The 25,166-nt window shown below is 43.2% G+C and overlaps 1 protein-coding gene across 6 annotated transcripts in view; it reads right to left on the bottom strand.

Moving 5' to 3' along the window:
- Positions 1–25,166, bottom strand: part of ANO4 (anoctamin 4) — a 231,837-nt gene that overhangs the window by 20,723 nt on the left and 185,948 nt on the right. For all 6 annotated transcript variants that reach the window (XR_010304974.1, XM_064155007.1, XM_064155008.1 and 3 more), the window contains 8 exons: positions 24,586–24,668; positions 21,657–21,797; positions 16,505–16,669; positions 11,688–11,724; positions 8,943–9,054; positions 6,878–6,935; positions 4,651–4,748; positions 590–732 (listed from right to left, as the gene is read on the bottom strand). Coding sequence is in view for 5 of the 6 variants with exons in the window: in XM_064155007.1 (XP_064011077.1) it covers positions 590–732; positions 4,651–4,748; positions 6,878–6,935; positions 8,943–9,054; positions 11,688–11,724; positions 16,505–16,669; positions 21,657–21,797; positions 24,586–24,668 (837 nt within the window). In the remaining variant the exon portion in view is untranslated. The remainder of the gene's footprint in view (positions 1–589; positions 733–4,650; positions 4,749–6,877; positions 6,936–8,942; positions 9,055–11,687; positions 11,725–16,504; positions 16,670–21,656; positions 21,798–24,585; positions 24,669–25,166) is intronic.

Below are 25,166 nucleotides of genomic sequence, written 5' to 3'. Positions count from 1 at the left end.
TGAACTACATATAATTCCTGCCTCGTTAATTGCCACAACTAAACCAAAGGCTCATGCAGTCACGCAGGGCAAAAGCTCTTGCTCTTTAACATTTCTTGGAGCAGTGACCCTCCTCTTTTCTCTGGGCAGAGCAATGCCTTCTGGCAGCAATCTACTTGGGTAGATTGTGCTTAGTAAATGATGGCAAACTTAGAACGCAAAGAAGCATGCGGGGCTGTGCCAAGCAGTCAAGAAGCAACAGCCCAAGGGAATTTCCTCCAGTAAAGAACAGCAAAGTTCTTCAGACATGTCTGCAGTCAGAGAGGTGAGTTCTGGTTTGGAAAACAGCCTTCTCCACCCCAAGTGAGAATGAGAATATAGATGCAAAGTTAGCAAACTGCCAGCGCTGTGGTTAGTTACGCTGCTTTGGCTGGCTCTAACAAACTCACTTCCATTCCATCTCACATCTGACCTGTGAGGATGAAAACCATTCTACAGTCTCTGCAGCTCCACATATCAACAATTTAAAGAGTACAGCAGCTCATATCAGCAAAAAAAGCAACACCATTCAAATCCAATGAAAGAGAGAGAACTAAGGTCAGCAACATACTCATCTCCAGGTATTCATCAAAGAGTCCATAAGCATTCATAGGTTGCAGGTTGTAGTCCTTTTCCCACTGTGGGAAGCTTGTTTTACTCTGTGTGCCATACTCTTGCCGAAGCTTCCTCCTAGTCCACCAGTTCTGAATGAGCCTGCATTTTTCAAACCAATTAAAGAAACAAGACAAGTAATATTAGTGGCTACTCACCACAGAATTGGAGGAGATTGTGTCTGCACAGCAACATTAACGTCCCAATGCAGAGGAAAAGAGAGCATTAGTAGCATGCGTGGCTGATGGCATGACAGAGGAGGAGCTGATGATCAGCTGCAATCCAGGCCTAGAGCCTGTTGAAATGGTGGAGGGATTTCAGCATCTTTTCATTATTTATTTGCCTTCTCTTTCCTCTGCAGAGAATGCCAAATCACTTCAGGCTCTAGTTACGTGGCAGAATGCAACACTGTGTGGAGTTAGTTGAGCTCTAATTGAGAAATAACTAAATGGAGTGCTAATGCTTGCTTGGTCTCCTGCCTTGGTTCTAATTTTCATCTCCCACAGACTTAAATGTAGTTGGTAGAACCCATAACAATTTATAGGATGCCCTTCCCTCTTCCCCAATAGAAAAGGAACTAGATGGAGAGAGAGGAAAGGCATGCCGACTCAAATCAATCATCTCACTGCAACTTGGAAGTTAAAAGAAGAGAGGTTTAACAATAAATACAAGGTATATGAGGTAGGGAAGTTGCAAAGGTATAGGGAAGGGAAAACAAGATACATGTGCAACCAGATTTGATGGCACTGGGTTTTGTCCACCTCGTGGTGAAACCAAGAGCAGCAGGAAACAGGAATGGTGATTTCTGGTGAGCAGGAAGGCAGAGGCAGGGGAGAGAGAGAACAAACAAGAAGTCCCCCTGCTTTTATGGATCTTAGACAGGAAGGAGGAGTGGGCTAACCATCACCTGGTAGTGTTCAGACCCACTCCTGAGGAGGGGTCAAGACCACCTGGAGTCAGGTTCAAGTTCACTCCCTCCAGGAGGGTTAACCCTGTACATCTTCCCCTCAAGAAATAGGGGAGCTACACAACATCTCAGGGGTAAGATGTTGGTCCTGAAGAGGCACAGCACTGTACAAGGCACTGAACCAGAAGAGAAATGAGTGTTCACATCTGAAATAAACAGCCTTGCCTCTCCAGGTCAGGGAGTCGCAGTGGCATGGCCAACAAGGGCATGGGGAGGTTTAGGCTGGGTATTAGGAAATACCTTTTTACTGTGGGGGTTCTCAAACATTGGGATGGTCTGCCCAGGGAAGTAGGTGAGTCACCGTTCCTGGGGCATGGACCTGGCACTTAGGGACATGGTTTAGTGTTGACCTTTCAGTGATGGGTTGAGGGTTGGACTGGATGACCTCTGAGGTCTTTTCCAGCCAGAGTCATCCTGTGCTTCTATGAGTTGCAGTTACTACGGAGAGGAAGGAAAAAGAGTAAAAAGAAGAGAGAGGTTTTCTCCCAAGTTGTGCCTGGACCCTTTCTCTCACTGTGCTTCACTTCTTGCCTTCACTGTGGCCTGGTTTGTCCTCTCATCAGAGTAAATTGAGGCATCCCCCATTAGCCGTGACTGTGTGTTTTGCACTGTGATTTTCGCTGTGACTCCGAAAAGACTGCCTTCACCTGAAGCAATTTACTCCTATTAAATCACTTCTTAACCTATCTCCTCCCATCTCCTTCAGTCACCTCCTTTAAGGCCCCTCTGTGCTCTTTATTAGGTTCTGAAATGCCTATTAATAGGTAGCAGAAAGTTCTAATGAAAACTGACAAAAGAGGCAGGGATTGGTAAGAGAAGGATCAATCCTGCTGCTGCTGTTCCAGCCTTAACAGCTGCAAAATGCTGGCAAGCAGTGAGAGGTGCAAGCTTGTGAGGACAGACAGAGTGAGCTCTGAGCACTTTGACTGCCAGTTATTCTGTGCATGCAAATCATTTACTCAGTTCTCATTAGAGCCAGATGTGATCAGTGCCGAGGCTGCCTGAAACCACCGCTGCAACCTGCCTCTGCAGTTCAGGGACTGAACTCTGCAGTAGCTCTGCTGTGGATCCTGCAGCAAAGCCAATCCCTCTGAACTCTGCAAGGGCAAACTTTCTGACAATGTCAGCTCTCTAATATTTTCACACTTGCTGATTTCCCTTGATGACCTGCCACGCTGTCTCTAGCATCAACTGTCTATATTAATCATACATGCTCATTAAATACTAAAAATACTAAATATGCTCATTAAGCACTAATCTGCAAGAAATGAACCAAGGGGGAGTGAAGACTCATCCACATAGAATCCACATAGAATCAACCAGGTTGGAAGAGACCTCCAAGATCATCTAGTCCAACCTATCACCCAGCCCTATCCAATCAACCAGACCATGGCACTAAGTGCCTCAGCCAGGCTTTTCCTGAAGACCCCCAGGGACGGTGCCTCCACCACCTCCCTGGGCAGCCCATTCCAATGGGAAATCACACTCTCTGTGAAGAACTTCTTCCTAATATCCAGCCTATACCTACCCTGGCACAACTTGAGACTGTATCCCCTTGTTCTATTGCTGGTTACCTGGGAGAAGAGGCCTCCCCCCACCTGGCTACAATGCCCCTTCAGGTAGTTGTAGACAGTAGAAGATCACCCCTGAGCCTCCTCTTCTCCAGGCTGCACACCCCCAGCTCCCTCAACCTCTCCTCATAAGGTTTGTGCTCCAGGCCCCTCATCAGCTTTGTTGCCCTTCTCTGGACATGTTCCAGCACCTCAACATCTTTCTTGAATTGAGGGGCCCAGAACTGGACATAGTACTCAAGGTGTGGCCTGAGCAGTGCTGAGTACAGGGGCAGAATAACCTCCCTTGTCCTGCTGGCCACACTGTTCCTGATGCAGGCCCTCCATAATACCCTGAAGATCACTGAGGAGCTTGTCTGTATACCAGTCAGGGCAATTTTCTCTCTCTGATGCCAGCAGTGCATTTTTTTCCAGCTCTTCTTTTCTTTTTTTCCAGTCCCTTCATATTTTATTGCCCAGCAAAGAGAAATGCAATTTAGAACTTACTGGCATGGCTATACCCCAAAATATTTCCCATGTGAGGACACAGAGCCATCCTGCAGCTATTTTTAAGGAGATTTCAAAGGTGGAATACAGTTTAGTGAAATCAAGTGCTTCCCATATCTTATTTATCTGTCAACATTCATATTACAGTTTTGGTTTTGCAAAATAGGTCCAATGTGGGGAAAAACCCAAACAACCAAATACTGCCTCTGCCTATACACCTGGGAATGTGCCTTCAGAATTCTGCATCCTAGGGGCAAAGCTCTGCTGTAATGACCACTTGATTTTAAGTAACTGGTGGTAAGGCAAGCAGAAAGGTAGTATTTTCCTGTGACCTATGGAGGCTTTATGTTAGCCAGCAGTATGCACTTGCAGCCCAGAAAGCCAACCAGCTCCTGGGCTGCATCAGGAGAAGTGTGGCCAGCAGGGCCAGGGAGGTGATTCTCCCCCTCTGCTCTGCTCTGCTGAGACCCCACCTGGAGTACTGCATCCAGTTCTGGAGCCACTATTACAAGAAGGATGTGGAGATGCTGGAGAGTGTCCAGAGAAGGGCCAGGAGGATGCTCAGAGGGCTGCAGCAGCTCTGCTGTGAGGACAGACTGAAAGAGTTGGGGCTGTGCAGTCTGGAGAAGAGGAGGCTCCCAGGTGACCTTCTTGTGGCCTTGAAGTATCTGAAGTGGGCTCCAAAAAAGCTGGGGAGGGACTTTTTGGGCTCCCAGGGAGTGACAGGACTGGGGGAAATGGAGCAAAGCTGGAGATGGGGAAATTCAGCCTAGATGTGAGGGGAAGTATGAGAGCATGAGAGTGGTGAGAGGCTGGAATGGGTTGCCCAGGGAGGTGGTTGAGGCCCCATGGCTGGAGGTGTTTAAGGCCAGGCTGGATGAGGCTGTGGGCAGCCTGCTCTAGGGTAGGGTGTCCCTGGGCATGGCAGGGGGGTTGGAACTGGCTGATCCTTGTGATCCCTTCCAACCCTGACTGATTCTGTTGATAGGTACTTACGGGTAGCCCAGTTCCATGAAATTATTCCAGGTCTGCTTTAACACCATTATAATGCCCATCTGCATACAGAGATCAATAAGGCATCCACTAGGGTGGCACTAGAAAAAGAAAGAAAGAAAAGGTTAAACAGAAATGAAGCTGAGTTTTACAGCACTTCTGAAAGGCCAAAAATGGATTATTGGATCATTTACTGAAAGGAAATGAAATGGCATTTAGAAAAAGCCCTGAGCTGGCAGGAACATATGGGACTGTATCCTATCACCAAGCCTTTTAAGCCTGTCATCTAACACTCTGCAGAGATCAAAACGAGCTGAAACTGAGGCAGTGTTCACATCAGTGCTATTAATCTGTGGTGCCACTGTGGGTGGGACAGAGGCAAAGGCTACCAAGTTTCTCTGACTGCATAGGCAAATGTCTCCTCCTGACTGCACAGGCAAATGGTTTATGCCCAGAGGATAGACCTAATGTTGCTTATTGAATGCTCTTGATATATAGGACTAGGTGGACTATGGCAGGGCACACCCAAGCCCCTGCCCCACCAGAGGTCTGAATGGGGAGCAAAACTGTTTTCCCCTCCCAGCCTCCACCTCCAACTCCTTTCCTCTCTCCCCTCATTACTACAACTGACCCAACATACAACACCTCACTTTTGCACTTTCCTCCCAACCTGGTTCTTTCCCCCTCCCATCTCTGCTTCTGCAGAGGTGAGGCTCTTTCTCTGTTCTCTGATCCCTCTGAGAGATGATCCAGTCCAGCAATTGATAAGAAAAGTAATTCAGAGAGAAGTACCAAAGAGTTTCCTGCTGATACAGGATGAATTGAACGAGCTCTGCATAGGGCTGGACAAGCCAGAGCCAATGCAAAGGAAAAAGAAGAGGCAAACTTTTGGGGGAAAGGCACTAAGAAAGAGCAAAACTATCTTCCTTTGGCAGCAGCAAGCTGCTAGGCCAGGTCAGACCCTCTCAGACTTCGAAAGGTTGCTCAGTTTCTTTCTGTCTGCCCATTTATAGTGCATTCTTTCATTGAATACACAGAATTCACTGCTTCAAAATTATGGAGGCTTTTTCAAACAATTCCTTTTAATTTCTGATAGCATTTGGATGACCTTTATTAACCAAAATATCTGTATTTCCAGTGTGGTTGGTAAATTCATGTTGGCAGTGTAAGACCTGCATTTTCCACTTGCCATTTGTCATATATTTACAAAGACATTTCAGTTATTCAGCTGTAAAGCTGAAGGGAGGCTGTAGCCAGGTGGGGTTGGGCTCTTCTGCCAGGCAACCAGCAACAGAACAAGGGGACACAGTCTCAAGTTGTGCCAGGGCAGGTCTAGGCTGGATGTTAGGAGGAAGTTGTTGGCAGAGAGAGTGATTGGCATTGGAATGGGCTGCCCAGGAAGGTGGTGGAGTTGCTGTCCCTAGAGGTGTTGAAGCAAAGCCTGGATGAGGCACTTAGTGCCATGGTCTGGTTGACTGGCTAGGGCTGGGTGCTAGGTTGGCCTGGATGATCTTGGAGGTCTCTTCCAACCTGGTTGATTCTATGATTCTATGAGGCAGAAAAGAAACAATGGTATTTGAGTGTGCAAAGAGCACACCTGGAAACTAGATGAGTGGTTCATGGGCTGCTGCTGTTCACCTCTAATTACTGTCAAATGGATTTTGAATTCTGAAGCTATTTGCACAGAAATTGAGATTGGTCCTTGAGTGACTTACAGAGCCAAATTCACATTGCTTTGAAATCCACCTTGTTTTATAGATATGGAATGCTATGCCAGTAGGTCTTTGGGGAAATTTGTTCAGCTGTTTTGGTCAACTTTCAAGTACATTCTATGTGTCTGGATTTTTAAGTTATTGTTTTAGCTCAGCTGGAAAAGATGAGAAGAAAGAATATTTTTTTAGAAGCAGGGAGCTGTCAGATTCATGACTGAATGCTTCATTTCAAAGACAAAATGTTTCCTGTGCAAAAAAAAAAAATAAGTGAATTAAGATTTGAGCCATTTGGGAGCACTATCCAAATGTGATGCAAACACTAAAACTAGCACTGAAAAGGACAAGATGTGTATCAGTATACACCAATAAGGAGATGGTTTTTATAGCAGGTGGTAGAGTGGAGTTAGACAGCAACTGAAAAGCCAATAACACTCAAAACTACCTAGACAGAGTTATGTGTCTGGCTCTGCATTCACTGCATCTGTGGACAGCTGATAAATCAGTTAGTGAACACTCACCTCTTCCAGTCTCCACCGGTTTATCAGCCTTAAGTAGGCACCAGGGTGTCCTGTAAATCTTTAACAGAGGAATATACATCAGCTACATTGTGTGGGCAGCCTGCTCACCTTAGCAAAAGAAAGCTCACACTGCTGCTTTGATCTAGTGTCATCTTAGCCTGATTGATGGAACTGCAGAAGAGCTGTTGTGCTGCAAAATGGTTTGGCCAATTCTTGGAGTAATATTCATGAAGGACAAAGAACATTTTTACTTCAAGCTTTATTTCTATACCAATTATTCTGCTGTTGGATATTCAGCAAATGTAGAGAGAGAAAGTCTGAATAAAACTCATCATTTCAGTTTGCAAAATGGCTTTCAGCTGCCAGCCAGTTTCTTTAGGCCACGATGTGGAATGTGATGTCTGCCTGTTTGAGCAGTCAGTGAACATGTTTGTTCCCATCAGGAAAACACACATTCCTTAACTATTCCCCCAAAAGCATTCCCACAGCTTCCCCACATGCAAATAATCCCTACTCATGGATTCTTCTGCTCGAGCTTTCTCTGCTCAAAGACTCTTTTGCTTTTAGGGGGCTTGCAGAAAAGGATGCACGGATATATATACACACATATACACACATGCACAGACATGCACACACACACACACATATAAACCAATAAATAAATAGACATTTCATTTTCTGCAGGAAAAAAAACCCCAAATGATAGCTCATAACTCATTCATAACGCTCCAAATCATACAACAGGAGCAGCAAAGTAGTCAGGACTAGGAAATCACCGTTAGTCACTTCCAACAGATCTATTTTATTCTGTTCTATTCTTTCTACTCTATTCTACTCTGCTCTATTCTAATTCTATTCTACTCTATTCTATTCCATTCTAGTTCTAGTCTACTCCTATTATTTCTACTCTGCTCTATTCTAATTCTATTCTACTCTATTCTATTCCATTCTAGTTCTAGTCTACTCCTATTCTATTATTTCTACTCTGCTCTATTCTAATTCTATTCTACTCTATTCTATTCCATTCTAGTTCTAGTCTAATCCTATTCTATTATTTCTACTCTGCTCTATTCTAATTCTATTCTACTCTATTCTATTCCATTCTAGTTCTAGTCTAATCCTATTCTATTATTTCTACTCTGTTCTATTCTAATTCTATTCTACTCTATTCTATTCCATTCTAGTTCTAATCTACTCCTATTCTATTATTTCTACTCTGTTCTATTCTAATTCTATTCTACTCTATTCTATTCCATTCTAGTTCTAGTCTACTCCTATTATTTCTACTCTGCTCTATTCTAATTCTATTCTACTCTATTCTATTCCATTCTAGTTCTAGTCTACTCCTATTCTATTATTTCTACTCTGCTCTATTCTAATTCTATTCTAGTTCTAGTCTACCTCTATTCTATTCTAATTCTGTTCTATTCCTTCTACTCTGCTCTAATTCTATTATACTCTGCTGCTATTCTATTCCTGTTCTATTCTATTCCTTCTACTCTGCTCTAATTCTATTCTACTCTATTCTATTCTATTCCATTCTTCTGTACTTCTAGTCTACTCCCATTCTATTCCTGTTCTTTTCTATTGCTAATCTATTCTTTCTACTCTGCTCTATTCTAATTCTACTCTATTCTATTTTACTCTAGTTCTAGTTGACTCCTATTCTATTCTATCCTTTCTACTCTATCCTATCCTAAAACTATTTTATTCTAATTCTATCCTATTCTACTTCCCTTCCATACAAAACAAAAACAAACCCACAGAGAGCCCGAACAAATTCCACACACAAAGCAGAGTGCAGTGACACACATGTGCAATATTGTGGGGCTCATCAGTTCCCAGTAGTAAAATTGTTAGCAGTGAGGCAATGTGATGCTGGGAAATGAGAACTACATTTGTCTCTTGGGCTTTAGCAAGGAAAAGAAAACTGCAACCTGTTCTGCTTTGCTAGGGTGGAATCTGCATTTTGAGTTGTGTGATAATATGGTCCCATTTTGTTTCATTACAGACAACTTTACTGCTCCTCTCTACTTCGTTTTGAGGGGATGGGCACCAATCCTACCTTCCAAGGAAGAATGCTATATAAAAGGTAGAGCTGTTCAGGTTGACAAACTGGAAAAGAAACATTTTCAGAGTGAAGCTGTTCTCCCACTCGGATTCGGTCCGAGGCTGCTCTGTGAGTAGAGAGAGCAGAGTTTCAGGGGTTTGCTCGGATGAACAGTCTGCCTCTGCACGAAGGCTGCACACACCTGTCAGTCTATTTATGAGCTAGCCTGATGAATTCAAAATACAGGATAATGGAGGAAATGGTACCCAAAATTAGAACACAAGAAGTAAGCTTGCAAGGACTTAGAGACCTTTCTTAACATGTGGATAATGATATGCCCAGAAGAAGATAATGTGTACATTAAACACCCATCTTGGACTGCTTTACAGGCTCAGGCTCTTCTCTTGTTTCCATTTCTACACTCTACTGTAATGACATTGCCAGAAAGCACCCCACTAGAAGCTGTGTGTGTGCCTTTTTGTTAGAGTTGTCATACTGAACTGCAGCAAATCCTCCTTTCAGTTCTGACTCATGGATTTTCCCACCATGCTGGCACATTAGGGCTCTACGGAGGTACCAGTGGAGCGCATGACTCCCTTTCCCTATCTCAGGCAACTCATTACAGGAGACTGAGAGAACATATTTTGCAATAGGCAAAAGGGAAAGATATATTCCTCCCTTCAGGCATGTCCTTAATCTCCATCTAAAAGAGATATCAAGACAGAAGTTAACAAAACAGCTTCTATATCGACACATCAGTATCGCATCCTGGAACTACTTTGCAGCTGGTAGGAGGCAACAGTCAAGCATTGCTGTGAACAGGAGCAATCAGAGGAGCAGTAGAGGTGTTAATGGTGATTCTGAGTATCATAATGGTAGTATTCAAATACTACTTCCAAAGGAGCCTCCTGTAAAGTACTGTTGGTACAGAAACAACAATGATAATCTAGGTTGCCTTTAATTAGAGCTGCTTTACTCACGAGGAGATTTCATATGAGTGCATCAACAAAGCCATAAAGCAGACCATGAATTAAACCCCTGTTAGTGCTTTGGAAATGCCTGTCAAGGAACCCAAGTCTGGGTGTGTGTGTGAGTAGACAAATATTTAGCTAATCAAGAAGAAATAGAAGATCATGAATCTTTGATGCCAGTCTGCGGGAAGGACAAGTTTGATTTTAACAAAGGCTGCTGCAGCTGAAGCTCTGCTCATGTGCCCATCTGAGACAAGGGCAGTGCTCTGGGACAGCACAGACAGGAGCTCTGAAAAGGTCATGTCATTGCAGCCAGTCCCACTCTGAGCTTATTACACTGGTAAAGATCATTCAGAGCAAATCAGCTGCTTGGGCCACCAGAGTGAAAACCACAAAGCAGTCTGAACATGGTCAAAGCAGCCTGACCCACTGAGTTTCCACACAAGTGCTTTCTGCACAGACTTACCTTGCTGATAACCTGGCAGAAAGTAATCCAGCTTCGAGGTCTCTAGACCATATTTTAATGTCCACAGGGTGTCACAGGGTGTAAAATAGGCATAGCCTGTGCAAATTGCATACTTGAAAGACACATTTCTCAGCTGTAACTAGCAGGTACCTTTTCCATGGGTATGGGAAGGTAAAAGTGTTTTAAATTTACAGCATACAAGTGAGGCTGTGATAAAAGCCAACATCATAAAAGTCTATCTTACACAGAGCTACTCTGAACACCTCACCTGTGAGTTCCCAGAGGTAGAAAAGCCTTGACAATAGCTAAAGTCAGCTGTGTGTTTCCTTTGAGCAGGCATCAAAATTTGTCCACCTGGTCTAAAATACCTTAGTGACCACCATCAGTGTACACAGGTATCCAGAAACCTGTATCCTCAAACCAGTTCTACACCTCCTAGAATGTGGTTCCCTTCCCAGGCCTTCTGACAAAAGTCTCATTTCAGGCTTCCTGATACTAAAGAGCCTTTACCAGTTGCCATCAAGTACTGCAACCTTTCATCATCCAGAGGCTCTGCCTGAGCCATGGATGTGGTTGAGACTCTATCCCTGGAGACAATGAAAATCAGATTCAATGTGACTCTGGCCAGCCTGATCTAGTTGGAGATGTCCCTGCTGACTGTGGTGGGGCTGGACAAGATGACCTTTGAGGGTCCCTTCCAACCACAGAATCAACCAAGTTGGAAGAGACCTCCAAGATCATCCCAATGCAACCTGTGACTATACAAGTAATAACATTGCTGCTCCCTTGACAGTAAGCACAGTCCTTAGAAAGTGTTGCCCTTAGTCTAGAATAAAGATCACTTTTATGGGTGAGCTGAAAAGAGATTGCTGGAATTTGGAACACCAGTAGGTGTTGGTAGAGTTGATGAGTCATCTAATGAAGTTTTCTCCCCCAAATTACAGCATGTGTTTGATTGCCAACAAGTACCTCAGTTTCAAGCTAGGAATTTGGCTTCCAAAAGTGGTTCTGTGATTTCCAAGTCTTTGTACATCTTAGGGGTTGTGAGTGCTGAGTCCTTCTGAAAACTCCTGCTTTTCCCCTCAAAGGAACAATTTGTTGAAGCTCTCACAAAGTAGGGGGTTGGAAGAAGAAACCAGCATGGCAGCTGGGTGATGTCAGCACTGATTGAATGATGCTGTAATTTAGGCCATATGCTCCTTTGTCATAAGCTTAAGAAAACCATTAATTCCTGTAGGCTGCAAATGAATCAAAGCCTTTCATATTTGTACAGGTTAAAAGCTATCAGAGTATAGGGACCAAAAAAAAAAAAAGACTGCTTACCTAAATTTGTCAGGAAAAGAGCAACCTTCTCATAGAGCTGTAACAGAGAAGAAACAGCCTCTTAGATATGTCACCAGCTAAAAACCACAGAATTGTAGGTGGATTAACTGCTCTTAAATGACAAATCTGACATCCAGGTGGTCTTTGTGATATTCTGATATGATAATAAAGCCATAGAGCAATGATACAATCAACCAACCAATAAAAACATTTACAAGGCTGTTCTTGAGTGAGTCTTTTCATCTACAATATATGGAGGACAAAGAATATGCTGTCACTGTCCCTATTTTACATGCACAGGGAAGAAGAGTGAGATAATTCTTCCCCAAACACAGAGGTGAACAATAGCTTCAGTGGGATTTTTTTTTGGTTTAGTTACTTATGTAACATTTATCTCACAAAAAAAAAAACCCCAAACCACCCTAGAAAGATCATGCCTTGGTGTGATGGTTTGGGTGTTACCTAACCACCCCCTCCACTAAGCAAAATCACCCAGACTAGGCTCAGTGGCTCTGGAAATTGGATGAATAGCTTAACACAATATACAAGCAGAGATTTACAGTATATACAGCTAGATACAGAAATAGACAAGTTAAAAGGCAATACAGAAACACAACAGCCCTCCCAGAAACCAGAGTCCCCAGGAGGGGCTCTCAACCACCCTTCCACCTTCTCCCACCACTCTACCTTACCCTAGATCTTGCCTTATGCTTAAGGTAGTCTGGAGGGTCAGCCAGGGGGGTTAGGAAGCAGATGGATTAGTCACACAGATGGCAGGTTAGGTTAGAGGTGCAGCTCACAGAGCCCAATGAGTGACTCTGTTATCTACATTTATGTTCTTGTTCTTACACATCTCAGCAAGCCTATGAGTGCAGTAGACATCACCAACATTTCCTTCTCACAGCCTGTAATCTAGCTCTTCTCACCAAAACATTCTAGCTAGCTTCAAACTAGCACACTTGGCATTTTGGGCTTGGTGGAGTTTTTTTGGTGCTGACTGAAGAGACACACAGGAGACAGGGCTGCTTCAGAGAAAGTCTTTAGCAATGCTCACCAAGAGACACATTTGTTACTCTGAGACAGTGGCATTGCTCTAAATCCCCAGTGGTACTTTCTGAGCTGAGCAGACTCCATGCTCTCAAACCCTCCAGGAGACTGTTAACTTCACAATGCTCACAATAACCTGACTTGGAGGGTTTTTACAGTTAGTATTTGCAAAGGGGTTTTTGAACCTATAAAGTACATCACCTCCAATATCAGTATTAGTGTAAATGAATGCAGTGATTTCCATTGGCTTTAAGTGAGTCTGGAGTCTGTTACCACAAAGCACCAAACATCCTTAACTCTCACTGAAGCATACAGGGACACAAAGCTCCTCAGGCTGCAGGCTCAAGTACTTATCCCTAAAGTCCACATTAGCAAAGTTTCTCCCCATTTGCAGTTACAGTCTCATGCTAAAGTGGTGTTGTGCACAACTTCCAGCTCAAATGCCTGCTTGATACCTGAAGTAATAATCCATTTTAACAACAGCTTCTTACCCAGAGAAGCTTTTTGCTGCCTTTGGAGGAAATAGTTTTGGCTCAAGTAGTGAAAAAAGGTAGTTTCTTCTTATAGTTTAAAAGCATCTCTGAAGGCAATTGAAGAAGTGCTAAATGTCTAGGTGGTTGATAGCCTGATCCCAACAGGGAGTGTGTTGCTTTACAAATGTGCACTGCTCTGCAGAAGGGAGCATTAAAGCTGCCTTCTGTTGCTATTCCTTCTGGAACAGTAAGACTGACTCAGAGATTCATACAATCACAGAATCAACCAGGTTGGAAGAGAACTCCAAGATCATCCAGGCCAACCTAGCACCCAGCCCTAGCCAGTCAACTAGACCATGGCACTAAGTGCCTCATCCAGGCTTTGCTTCAACACCTCCAGGGATGGCGACTCCACCACCTCCCTGGGCAGCCCATTCCAATGCCAATCACCATCTCTGTGAAGAACTTCCTCCTAACATCCAGCCTAGACCTCCCCTAGCACAACTTGAGACTGTCCCCCCTTGTTCTGTTGATAGTTGCCTAAGAGAAGAGACCAACCCCACCTGGCTACAGCCTCCCTTGAGGTACTTATAGACAGCAAAGAGATCATTCCTGAGTCTCCTCTTCTGTTATCTATGTTTGAATATAATAATCTGCTGCATCACTACGAGTCCCAGGGGGCCTTGTTACCATCTTATTCTGTTCTGTGTTCATTTTTCCTATGGGTAATATCTCTGGGATTAACAGGCTTGATTAACCTAGGGAAAGCCAATGATGGGTCCCAGCTCAGGCTGCAGCATTATCTGGGAGACATTATGATTTAAAAGTAATTTTGTTTTGTCTAGATGGATATGGCCTCAAGCTGAGGCTGGGGAGGTTTAGTTTGGACTTTAGGAAAAGGTTTTTCAGAGAGGGTGGTCAGGCACTGGAATGAGCTGCCCAGGGAGGTGGTGGAGTCACCTACCCTGGATGCATTTAAGGGTCGTTTGGATGTGGTGCTTGGGGTTATGGTTTAAGGTGAATCTTGTAGAGTAGGGTTCTAGGTTGGACTTGGTGATCCTGAGTGGCTTTGCCAACCTGGGTGTTTCTATGATTCTGTTATATCTTAGTGTATGTGCCTAGCTCTCAGACCATCCAGTCTAAAAGTTACTTGTGGTCTAGACCTTCCCCCTGATGCTAAGAGAGATTGTCCACTTGTATCAGAATCACTGCTTTGGTTTCTTTTTTCCTTTTTTTTTCCCCTCCCCCAGGCTTCCCAGCAGTAAATTCCCTCCTGTGTCCATCCTGCTCCATTCTGATCTTATTTATATCTTTTCTTGCTCTTCTGCCACTTGTCTTGAGTCACAGTTCATGGAGGATTCAACTACCTGAACTACTACTGAGGATTTTTTTTTTCCCCTATAGAAATTCCACTTCTGTCCTTCAGGAAACTTCATTAATCCACCATGAGAAGTCAGGGATTATGTTCTTAAGCCCTTCTGAAGAGCTCCTGCAGCTTCATATTTTGGGAATCTTCTGTTTCCATGAGCTATATCCAGTCCAAAGGCTGTGGTTTATTGCACGGTAATGAATACAAGGCTTAAGGAGTCTCTCTTTGCAATGCTTCACTTGTTTGATGTATTATAGGAAATAGAGTTTCTCAAAAGGCACCTTCAAGCTGTCTCCCATTATTAAAGAAATTCTTTAAGCTGTATAACTCTAAGATCCAAATATTTTCATTTCTGCAGTGTTTCTTTGTTGCTGCCTGGCTGCATATACAATGACTTGCACTGAAAGCTTGGAAACAGATGCTGCACTGGCATAAGATATTTATAGATCCCTTTTATTCCTTCTATGCTTCCCCTGTACCCTAGGTAGGTTACAGACAACCCCCAAAACCTGCAGACATTGAACAGTACATTAAAAATGACATAAAAGATGGTCCTCAGTACAAATTCAGAGGCAGTAACAGCTTCCACATCTTCCCTCTGCCCTTTCTCAGCCTATAGTCCCATCTGTACCCTAGCTGGGTTACAGACAGCCCCCAAAAACTGCAGACATTGAACAGTACATTAAAAATTACATAAAAGATGGTCCTCAGTACAAATTCAGAGGCAGTAACAGCTTCCACATCTTCTCTCTGCCCTTTCTCAGCCTATAGTCCCATCTGTACCCTAGCTGGGTTACAGACAGCCCCCAAAAACTGCAGACATTGAACAGTACATTAAAAATTACATAGAAGATGGTCCTCAGTACAAATTCAGAGAGAGTAACAGCTTCCACACCTTCTTTCTGCCCTTTCTCAGCCTATAGTCCCATCTCAGTTCTTGGCAGACTGTCCTAGTGCCAATCCAGTCTTGCTGGTGCCAAGGGAGAAGCACAGCCCTAAAGCAAAACCCCTTGGAATTTCCTGCTACATAAATGTGAGGCTTAAAGTTACTTTTTAGATGATGGAAATGCTTGGGTATTGCACAGAAAAGAAAGTAGGCTTCAAGCCAGCACTCAGACATGTGCAGGCCTGAAAAAACATTTCACCTTTCCCCTGGGAACTAAGTCAGCAGATCTTGTAGAGCAAAGACTTAACATGTTTTAGCAGAAGATGCTTGCTACTGACTGGGCAAAGCCACTTCACTCTGGCTGCAGTACCTGAACAGTTTGTGGGCTGATCTTTCCTCCCCTCTAAGACATGGAAATGACAAAAAAACTGATCGTAAAAGGCCACTTATCTCTTGTAGAGAGGAGCTGACAGAAGACACTTTGCTAGCACAGCAATGTACAGAACCACCTCATTGCTGCCTACAACTACCTGAAGGTGGGGTTGGTCTCTTCTCTCAGGCACCCAGCAACAGTACAAGGGGACACAGTCTCAAGTTGTGCCATGGCAGGTCTAGGCTGGATGTAAGGAGGAAGTTGTTGTCAGAGAGAGTGATTGGCATTGGAATGGGCTGCCCAGGGAGGTGGTGGAGTCTGCATTCCTGGAGATGTTCAAGCAAAGCCTGGCTGAGGCACTTAGTGCCATGGTCTAGTTGATTGGACAGGGCTGGGGGATAGGTTGGACTGGATGATCTTGGAGATCTCTTCCAACCTGGTTGATTCTATGATTTATATAAATAGTGAATGCTATCCACAAAGAATAATGTAATATCTGCCCCAGCAGATTCCTGCTGAAAAGGGAAACAAAAGCATTTGGGGGTCTGCAGGCTGAGATGAGGGTTGGACTTGATGCTCTTGGTCTTTTCCAACCAAAACTCTTCTCTGATTCTACATCTACTGACCTGATGGCTCGAGTATAGCTTGGGCAACATCAGTTTTACTCACCACGTTCAGCAGCATGATGATGCAAAAGTTGATGCAGACTGCAGTTCCTGTAGTGGCAACCTGAGAGTTATTCCTGATTAAAGCCCACTTAAAGGCAGCAAAAGTGCTGACAGTCACAACACGGTAAATAACAATGCCAAAAACAGCAGCAATCACCACACAGATCTAGAGGAAGGGAGAAAAAAAGCAGAGAGAAGAACCTGAAAGCTTTCAAGAGAACAGGAGTTAACTTCTCCCTGAAACTGAAAACTAAAGCAACCAAGCACAAGCCTCAAAGGCCACATCCATTCTGGTTCCAAAGAAAGTTTTCAAGGTGAATATTCTTCATGCCAAATCCTTCTTAATTTCCCATAGTGCAAAATAGCTTTGAAATCACATTAAAAATAACTTTCAGTTTTAAAGACTTCCTTGCAAGTGTACCTGTTCCTTGGCACTAATGTGGGAAACAGTGGTGGCAGCTCTGGGAATTAGCTGCTTTCTTTACATGCCTGTCCCACCACGTGCAAAGGCTGGTCTCAAGATGATGTCCCAGCTTGATTGTGTGGTAGTTGGAATGGATTTTGTGCTTTGAGGGACTTCACACTTAGAGGAAAAACATCTCCATTTGTAAGCCCTGCCTCAGCAACAACCCTAGGAAGATGTTTCTTGCTGCAGTTGTTGAGAGATTCTATCTAGGGAAGGTAAACAATTCAGTTGCCCTCATAATTTCTTCTCTGGTGAGGCTTTCTGCAGCTGTAATGTGAAAGCCAAGCAGCTGAGCTGGGCTGCTAAAGTGCTTGATGCTCCACATGCAACAGCTGAGCACTAAATGACACCTGTGACCCATTTATGCCACGGTTTAGCAAGCCACCTAAAGGACAGGCAGCTGGAAATTAGCATGGGTGATTCATCTCAGAGAAACTCTGACACAGTGCCCCTTAGCCATTCATTAGACATGAGAGATTCTTCAGGAGACAGAGGATTGGTGCTTCCCAAGGTTATGCAGAGACAACTTAAACCTATCAAAACTGAAGTGTATCTAAGCTAACCAACTCAAACCTATCAAAACTGAAGTTATCTATAAGCTGATCAACTCAAATCTTATCAGAACTGAAGTATCTATAAGCTGATCAACTCAAATCTTATCAGAACTGAAGTATCTGTAAGCTGACCAACTTTAACCTTATCAGAACTGAAGTATCTGTAAGCTAACCAGCTTAAACTTTATAAAAACTGATGTATATCTACAAGCTAACCAACTTAAACCTTATCAGAACTGAAGTATATCTAAGCTAACCAACTCAAACCTATCAAAACTGAAGTATAATTATAAGCTAACCAACAAACCTATCAGAACTGAGGTGTATCTAAGCTAATCAACTCAATCCTGTCAAAACTAGAAGTATATCTATAAGCTAACCAACTCAAACCTTATCAGAACTGAAGTATATCTATTGTAACCAACTTAAACCTTATCAGAACGGAAGTATATCTAAGCTAACCAGCTTAAACCTTACCAAAACTGAGGTATATCTAAGCTAACCAACTTAAACCTATCAAAACTGAAGTATATCTAAGATAAACTTATCAGAACTGAAGTATATCTAAGGTAACCAACTTAAACCTTAGAAAACTGAAGCATATCTAAGGTAACTAACTCAAACCTATCAAAACTGAAGTATATCTAAGATAACCAACTTAAACCTTATCAGAACTGAAGTATATCTAAGCTAATCAACTCAAACCTTATAAAAACTGAAGCATATCTAAGCTAACCAACTTAATCTTATCAGAACTGAAGTATATCTAAGCTAACCAACTTAAACCTTATCACAACTGAAGTTATCTATAAGCTAACCAGCTCAAACCTTATCAGAACTGAAGTATATCTAAGCTAACCAACTTAAACCTTATCACAACTGAAGTGATCTATAAGCTAACCAACGCAAACCTTGCCAGAACTGAAATATATCTAAGATAAACGTATCAAAACTGGAGCATATCTAAGCTAACCAACTTAAACTTATCAGAACTGAAGTATATCTAAGGTAACCAACTTAAACCTTATCAAAACTGAGGTATATCTAAGCTAACCAACTTAAACCTATCAAAACTGAAGCATATCTAAGCTAACCAACTTAAACTTGTCAGAACTGAAATATACCTAAGATAAACTTATCAAAACTGGAGCATATCTAAGCTAATCAACTTAAACCTAGCAAAACTGAAGTATATCTAAGATAAACTTATCAGAACTGAAGTATATCTAAGGTAACCAACTTAAACCTTATCAAAACTGAGGTATATCTAAGCTAACCAACTTAAACCTATGAAAACTGAAGCATATCTAAGATAAACTTATCAGAACTGAAGTATATCTAAGCTAACCAACTTAAACCTTATCAGAACTGAAGTATATCTAAGGTAACCAACTTAAACCTTATCAGAACTGAAGTGTATCTAAGCTAACCAACTCAAACCTATCAAAACTGAAGCATATCTAAGCCAACCAAACGGCAAAATGATTTTGAAAGCACTGACTGCCAATCAAGTTGGTTTCATATTTGATGAGTTACAAAATGGCTTAACATAATGGCAGTGTAGAAGAAAAGAAACACCTGTGTGAAGGTGAAGGATGTTCTCTGGGTTCCCTGCATAGTGCTGAGAGAAGCACTGAGGGAATACCCTTTGTTGGCAGGGGACAACTAACTGGTTCAAGCTCTATTGGTAACTGCACTGTGAGAGCTGATGCTGTGAAATCTGGAGCACTGCTCTAACTTGAAGTTTTGCTAAGCATATTCCTCTTGTGCTTAAAGCTTTTAATTTTTTAAGGTATATTGTTACCTAAATGGGGAGGGGGAGTTTGTTACCTAAATTCAGAGCTTTTTTAATTCACTGCAAGCCCAAGCTATGTCAGCAATAAGAACTACTTCAGTGAAAGTAATGCTTGTTCTGTTTCAAGGGCTGCATGGGCACAATTTGTGGTGCATGCTGAATTGCATGCCAGGCTGCCCTTTCTGACACTCTGAGCAAGATTGTCACTAAGCTAAGAAGATAAACAAGAGCAAAGGGTAGGGAGTGGAAATTGTCCCTCTTCAGGAAAAGAAGCAGAGGGAATGTGCAAAGTGTTGCAGGTCTAGAACCAGTTCTAAGCAGATGTGCCTTCCAGGTCTGTCTCAGACAGCATGTTGGCTCCTCATGCCCAGTGTTTGTCCCAGTACTTCTCCATGAGTCTCTGTCTCTCCACCTGACATAGCAGAGCTCAGTTCATCTCAGTAATGCTTCTGACTTTACAGAGTCACAGAATGGTCAGGGTTGGAAGGGACCTCTGGAGGTAATCTAGTCCAATGACAGTGCCAGGGTAAGTTCACCTGAAGCAGGGCAGTGTCCAGGTGGGGTTTGAATGACTCCAGAGATGGAGACTCCACCACAGAATCACAAAATTTCTTAGATTGGAAAAGACCTTCAAGATCATGGAGTCCAATCATTAGTTTCACACTGACAAGTCCTGGACTAAACCAAATCCCTAAGCACAACATCTAATCACTGTGAATTGCTATGGGTGAAAAGGACCACCAGGATCAGCCAGTCCAACCTTCATCCCAGCATCCTTCATCACTAGCCCATAGCCCCAAGTGCCACATCACTTCTCTGGTGTTTTCCTGTCCAAGACTGCTTTCTCCAATTTTGAAGCCACCATTTCTCCATGATCATAGAGGTCTTTTCCAAACTGGTTAATTCTGTGATTTCTTATAACATCTCTGCTCTGCCCCCTTCTACCTCATCCAAACACCAAGTTGCTGAGCTAGCTCACCTACCTGTCTCCATAGCTCTTAAAGTAGTACACATAGATCATTTTCTAGCCTCTTGGAAAAGCCCTAGTGAATTCCACAAGGGTCTAAGTTGATGCCAGCTGTGTTTTCAAGAGCAGTCCTATCACTGTTATCATGTGAACAGCAGCAAGTCAGAGCTTCAGTGAAATGAGAGGATGGGAGCATTCCAGCAGGAGGACAATCAGCTCTCTGCTAGGAGAGACTTGGCTGCTGCATTTAGTTTTGCATTTTGGAAAGGGGGGGAGCTGCCTTGTTTTAGTCAAGGAATGTGTGTTTCTCCATTTCCACTACACTACCCACATGAACTCTCCTTATCTACTCATTACACTGAAATCTGGGACACATTAGTATCTTTAAGCCCTTGAGACATATTAGTTAGGCTCTCTTTAGGCTTTACAAAGAGCAACTGCCTCTATCATGGCATTTCTCCCCATCACTCTTCACTGTCTACACAGAGGAGGCAAGGAAATCAGTGAGTTAATTTAGTCAGATGAAGCTGGTGCTTAAGTGTGGTAGCAACACTACTCCAGCATGTGTGATCCTGCTTTGGCAGGGGGGTTGGACTAAGATGACCTTTTGAGGTCCCTTCTAGCCCCTGGCATGGATTCAGTGATTTTGTGTGGTGCTACATACAGTGTTGTATTCACAGCCTTCAAGGAATGACTTAACTATCTGTGAGAATCTGTGAAGACAGGAGCCATGTAGGACTTTAAAGAACCTCAGGTGATTTGCTATGTGCAGATTTTCAGCCTGCAGCAAACATACAAGAGATGATTTCACTTTCAAGCAGTCATATCCAATATCTCAGGATCACAGGATATTAGGGGTTGGGAGGAGATCATTGAGTCCAACTCCCCTGCCAGAGCAGGACAATACTCTCTAACACAGATCACACAGGAACACATCCAGACAGGCCTTCAAAGTCTCCAGTGAAGGAGACCCCACAACCTATCTGGGGAGCCTGTTCCAGTGCTCTGGGACCCTTATAGTAAAGAAGTTCCCCCTTGTGTTGAGGCAGAACCTCTTTTGCTGCAACTTACACTCATTGCTCCTTGTCCTATCCCAGGGAGCAGTGAGCAGAGCCTGTCCCCCAAATCCTGGCAGCCTTCAGATACTTATAAACATTTATCAAATCCTCTCTAAGTCTTCTTTTCTCCAGACTAAGCAGCCCCAGATCCCTCAGCCTCTCCTCATAAGCCATGCCCTCCAGTCCCCTCATCATCCTCCTAGCCCTCCGCTGGACCCTCTCCAGCAGATCCCTGTCCCATATTCTCTCAGCAGAGGTCATGTTAGTTTGTGGTTTTGTTTTTCAACTGGTAAATAAATAAAAGTTCTCAAACCATAAAAAATATTCCAGATGCAGAAACAATGAGTCTGCTGCATTTATCTGCAAATGCTTGGTAAGGCTCTGGCTTCCCAGATATGGGGTTCATTCTTTCCTTCTTGGAGTACTTGGCTTCGAACTGCGGACGTATTTCCTCCTGAAGAACAGACAGACAACATTCACATACAGCACAGCTGGGAAACATTTTGTAGGAAACTTATAACCATTTATCAAAGCACTCTTATTGAGAGTTACATCTTCAGCAGCTGGCCCAGCTGCTGTAAAAGCTGAGCTGGGAAATGAGGTCTCCTTCATGAGAAGCAGGATAAATCACTGCACCCGTGAAGCAGCCTCAGAAGTAGTTAGTGAACTCCCCGATTAGCCACTCATCTAAACAGTGCTCTTGCAGATGAGATGGCTGTAAGACAAAGTCATTTTAAAGCTGACATCACAGAGTTTTGGAACCTGATATCACCCTGTTGATAACGGAATTCTGCAACAACAACAACACCAAAATCAAACCAAACCAAAAAACATAACACCAAAAAACTCCCAACAAAACCAAACCCCTCTCTTTTCCCAATCCAGTTACTTTTTGCTAGGTTAACTTCCCAGTTAACCTAGCAACAACCTTCCCCATTACCAGCAAAAACCTCTCAGCTGAAGAAGCAGCCATGCCACTTAATACTGTTCAATTCCTTCCTAACTTGGGCAATGCTGTTAGGAGGATCAGCTTTTAGCAGCAGCAACATCAAGCAGCTTTGCCATAAAAGACTCTCTTCTGAAGTAAGACTTGAGGATTTCTTGGGGAGAGAGTTCATTACATCTCTTTACAGCCTTGTCACAAGACAGGGGTGGTCACTCTTAGCTCAGGTCAGACCTGATGGTTTTCAGCTGCAGTAGGGCTTGCCCCACTGTCCTGCCACCCAGGAGGTTCACCGACAGCCATGTGCCCTCAACCCAAGTCTGACATCAAGGATGCTGTCAGAGGTGAGAGAAAGCACCAGGCTGTGATGGACTCTCAGAGCTGCTGGCAGTCCACATTCATTAGGTCAAGTTTTACAATGCTCTGTAACAGTCTGTGATGGTTTGGGTGTTACCTGTGTCCCCATACCCCCCCTTTAAAAATCACCCAGACTAGACTCAGCCAGCTCTGGAAATTGAATGAAGCTCATATTTACAGCTTAGCACAATCTACAAGCAGATATTTACAGTATATGCAGTTATAGACAGAAATATACAAGGTAAAAGGTAACACAGAAACACAACAGCCCTCCCAGAAACCTGAGTCCCCAGGAGGGGCTCTCAACTGCCCTTCCACCTTCTCTCACCTCTCTACCTTACCCCAGACATTGCCTTGTGCCCAAGGAAGAATGGAGGGTCAGCCAGGGGAGTTAGGAAGCAGAAGCAGGTGGACTAATCAGGTTAGGTTAGAGAGAGAAGAATGCAGCTCACAGTCTGGACAGAGAGCAACTCCCCACTCCCTTATCTATATTCACGCTCTAGCTCTTGTACATCTCAGCAAGCCTATGAGTGCAGCAGACATCATCATTGTTTCCCTTTCACAGCCTGTAATCTAGTTCTTCTCATCAAAACATTCTAGCTAGCTTCAAAGTAGCACCCGGCCATGAACCCAGCTGCCTAATTTCAGTCACTTATAACCCTTCAGCTGCATTTAACTGAGCTTTGACTAACTGAAAGTTGTAAATGCCCAAACTTTAAATGACTGCATTGAATAGATGAATGTTAACTGCTTATACAAGCTTCTGGAGTGTGAATAGAAATAAGATGTCCTAAAACCCAACATCCTTTTTATACCATTCCCCTGGAGGGAGAAAAAAAAAAATAATGTAATGTCATATTCTTATTTCCCTAAATTCTGAAGGCATTTTCTCCACACAGTCAATTTCCACATTCAAGGAGCAACCTGGTAACATGGTGTTAAAGCAAGTTGAGAGGCACACATGTGTGCTCAGCTGCAAAGCAATGCCTGTGCAACTAATTGTGTGCTTAAGGGAACAAGTCCTACACAAGCCATCTACAAAGGCTAAGCATGTTTCTGCTGAGGCAGGGGAACACCTTGCTCTTACTGTGCCTTGCTCAAGCTGTTCCTGTCATAGCAGGGCTGAATGCTGAGTAGACAATAATCTAGCAAGAGAAACTATGCAGGTAGCATTCCTGTGTGCCCAGGGGTGTGCAGAAGAAGAGAGTGTGTGACAGCACTGAAGCAGGGCACTTGAGAACTGCACCCTACAGAGTGGGCATGAGCTCTGCCAGCTGACTTGCTGTCTCATACATGAGGAATCCTTTTTCCCCTGCAGCTCTCTCTATGCTAAGATTTTATTACCTTTTACAGTCTGCACTGGAATCCTTATCATATCCACCCATCCATGCCTCTGGCTATCTCCTGAGATCCCCAGTCAATTAAGATAATGCAAATGTTATTTCTGCAGATACCTTGCCACACAAAACTGAAACTGTGGCATGAAGCTTTGTACCCAGGTAATGACACCCAGTAATGCTGAGCACAGCAAATGCTCAGAAGCAGGTACAAGCCTCACCAGGCTTTCTATCAACATTCTTAGTGGCTATCCTACAAAAAGACCTAGATTAAACCTCATTCATGGTACCCTGTCAAGAATTGCCTTGGATTCAAATGCAAAATTTGTTAGCACCCCCCAAAGTGTATTTTTATTAGCTGAATCTCCTACAACAACAGCCACTAATATATTGAAATGAACTTAGATTTAGCAAAGGTGTAAAAAGAGAGGAGAGTTTGACCTGATGAACTCCAGAGGGAACAACTGAGGAGAAAAATGCTTATTTCCCAGTTTGTGAAGGCTTAGAGAATAAAGTGGAAAATAAAACCAAACCCAAACCATGCTTACATTTAACCCCCAGTCTCCTTCTGTTACAAATTAAGGAGCACATTTTGCAATACAAACCTCCTCTTCTTCCCAGTCTATCAAGTCCCAGTCATAAGCAATCACTGCTCGCCTTCTTTTCCAAAACTCCAGAAAAACAGTTGCTGGAAAACAGAAAAAAACAACAAAAAAAAGGAGGATTTTTTAACTTTTAAGTCAAGAAAGTGTTAATGACTACCACAGAGCAGTGGAATAGAGCTGCTAAGTCATTTCTTTGCAGAAAAGGGCTTCTTTGAACAGCAAATCATGCTGGTGATCAAAACTGCTTTCTAAAAGCCTTGCTTTCTAAGGATTACTTTGCTTGCTCCAAGTGTGATGGAGGCTTTAGAAACTTCATTTAGTGCTAAATGAGACTCTTTGATTTCTAACCAGCCAAGGGAGGACTCTCCAAGAAGAAAATTCTCCCTGTGAGTCATCGTTACTAGATATAGCAGATCTTTGATGAAGCTAAAGGTTTCTTGGGGTTACTGTAGATAAAGTAGCAACTTTCCTTCTTTGAAGGCAGAGAAACCAGAATCCAGAAGCAGCACATTCCTGTGCATGTGCAAATCTGTAAAGCACTGCTGAGGAATTCACAGAAGCACAGAGTGTTGGGGACTGGA

This window comes from Pogoniulus pusillus, chromosome 15, assembly GCF_015220805.1.
Source record: "Pogoniulus pusillus isolate bPogPus1 chromosome 15, bPogPus1.pri, whole genome shotgun sequence".
In the NCBI taxonomy this organism is placed as follows: Eukaryota; Metazoa; Chordata; class Aves; order Piciformes; family Lybiidae; genus Pogoniulus; species Pogoniulus pusillus.
The sequence above is the reverse complement of the archived record's forward strand: the minus strand, read 5'-3'. Positions and strand labels throughout refer to the sequence as shown.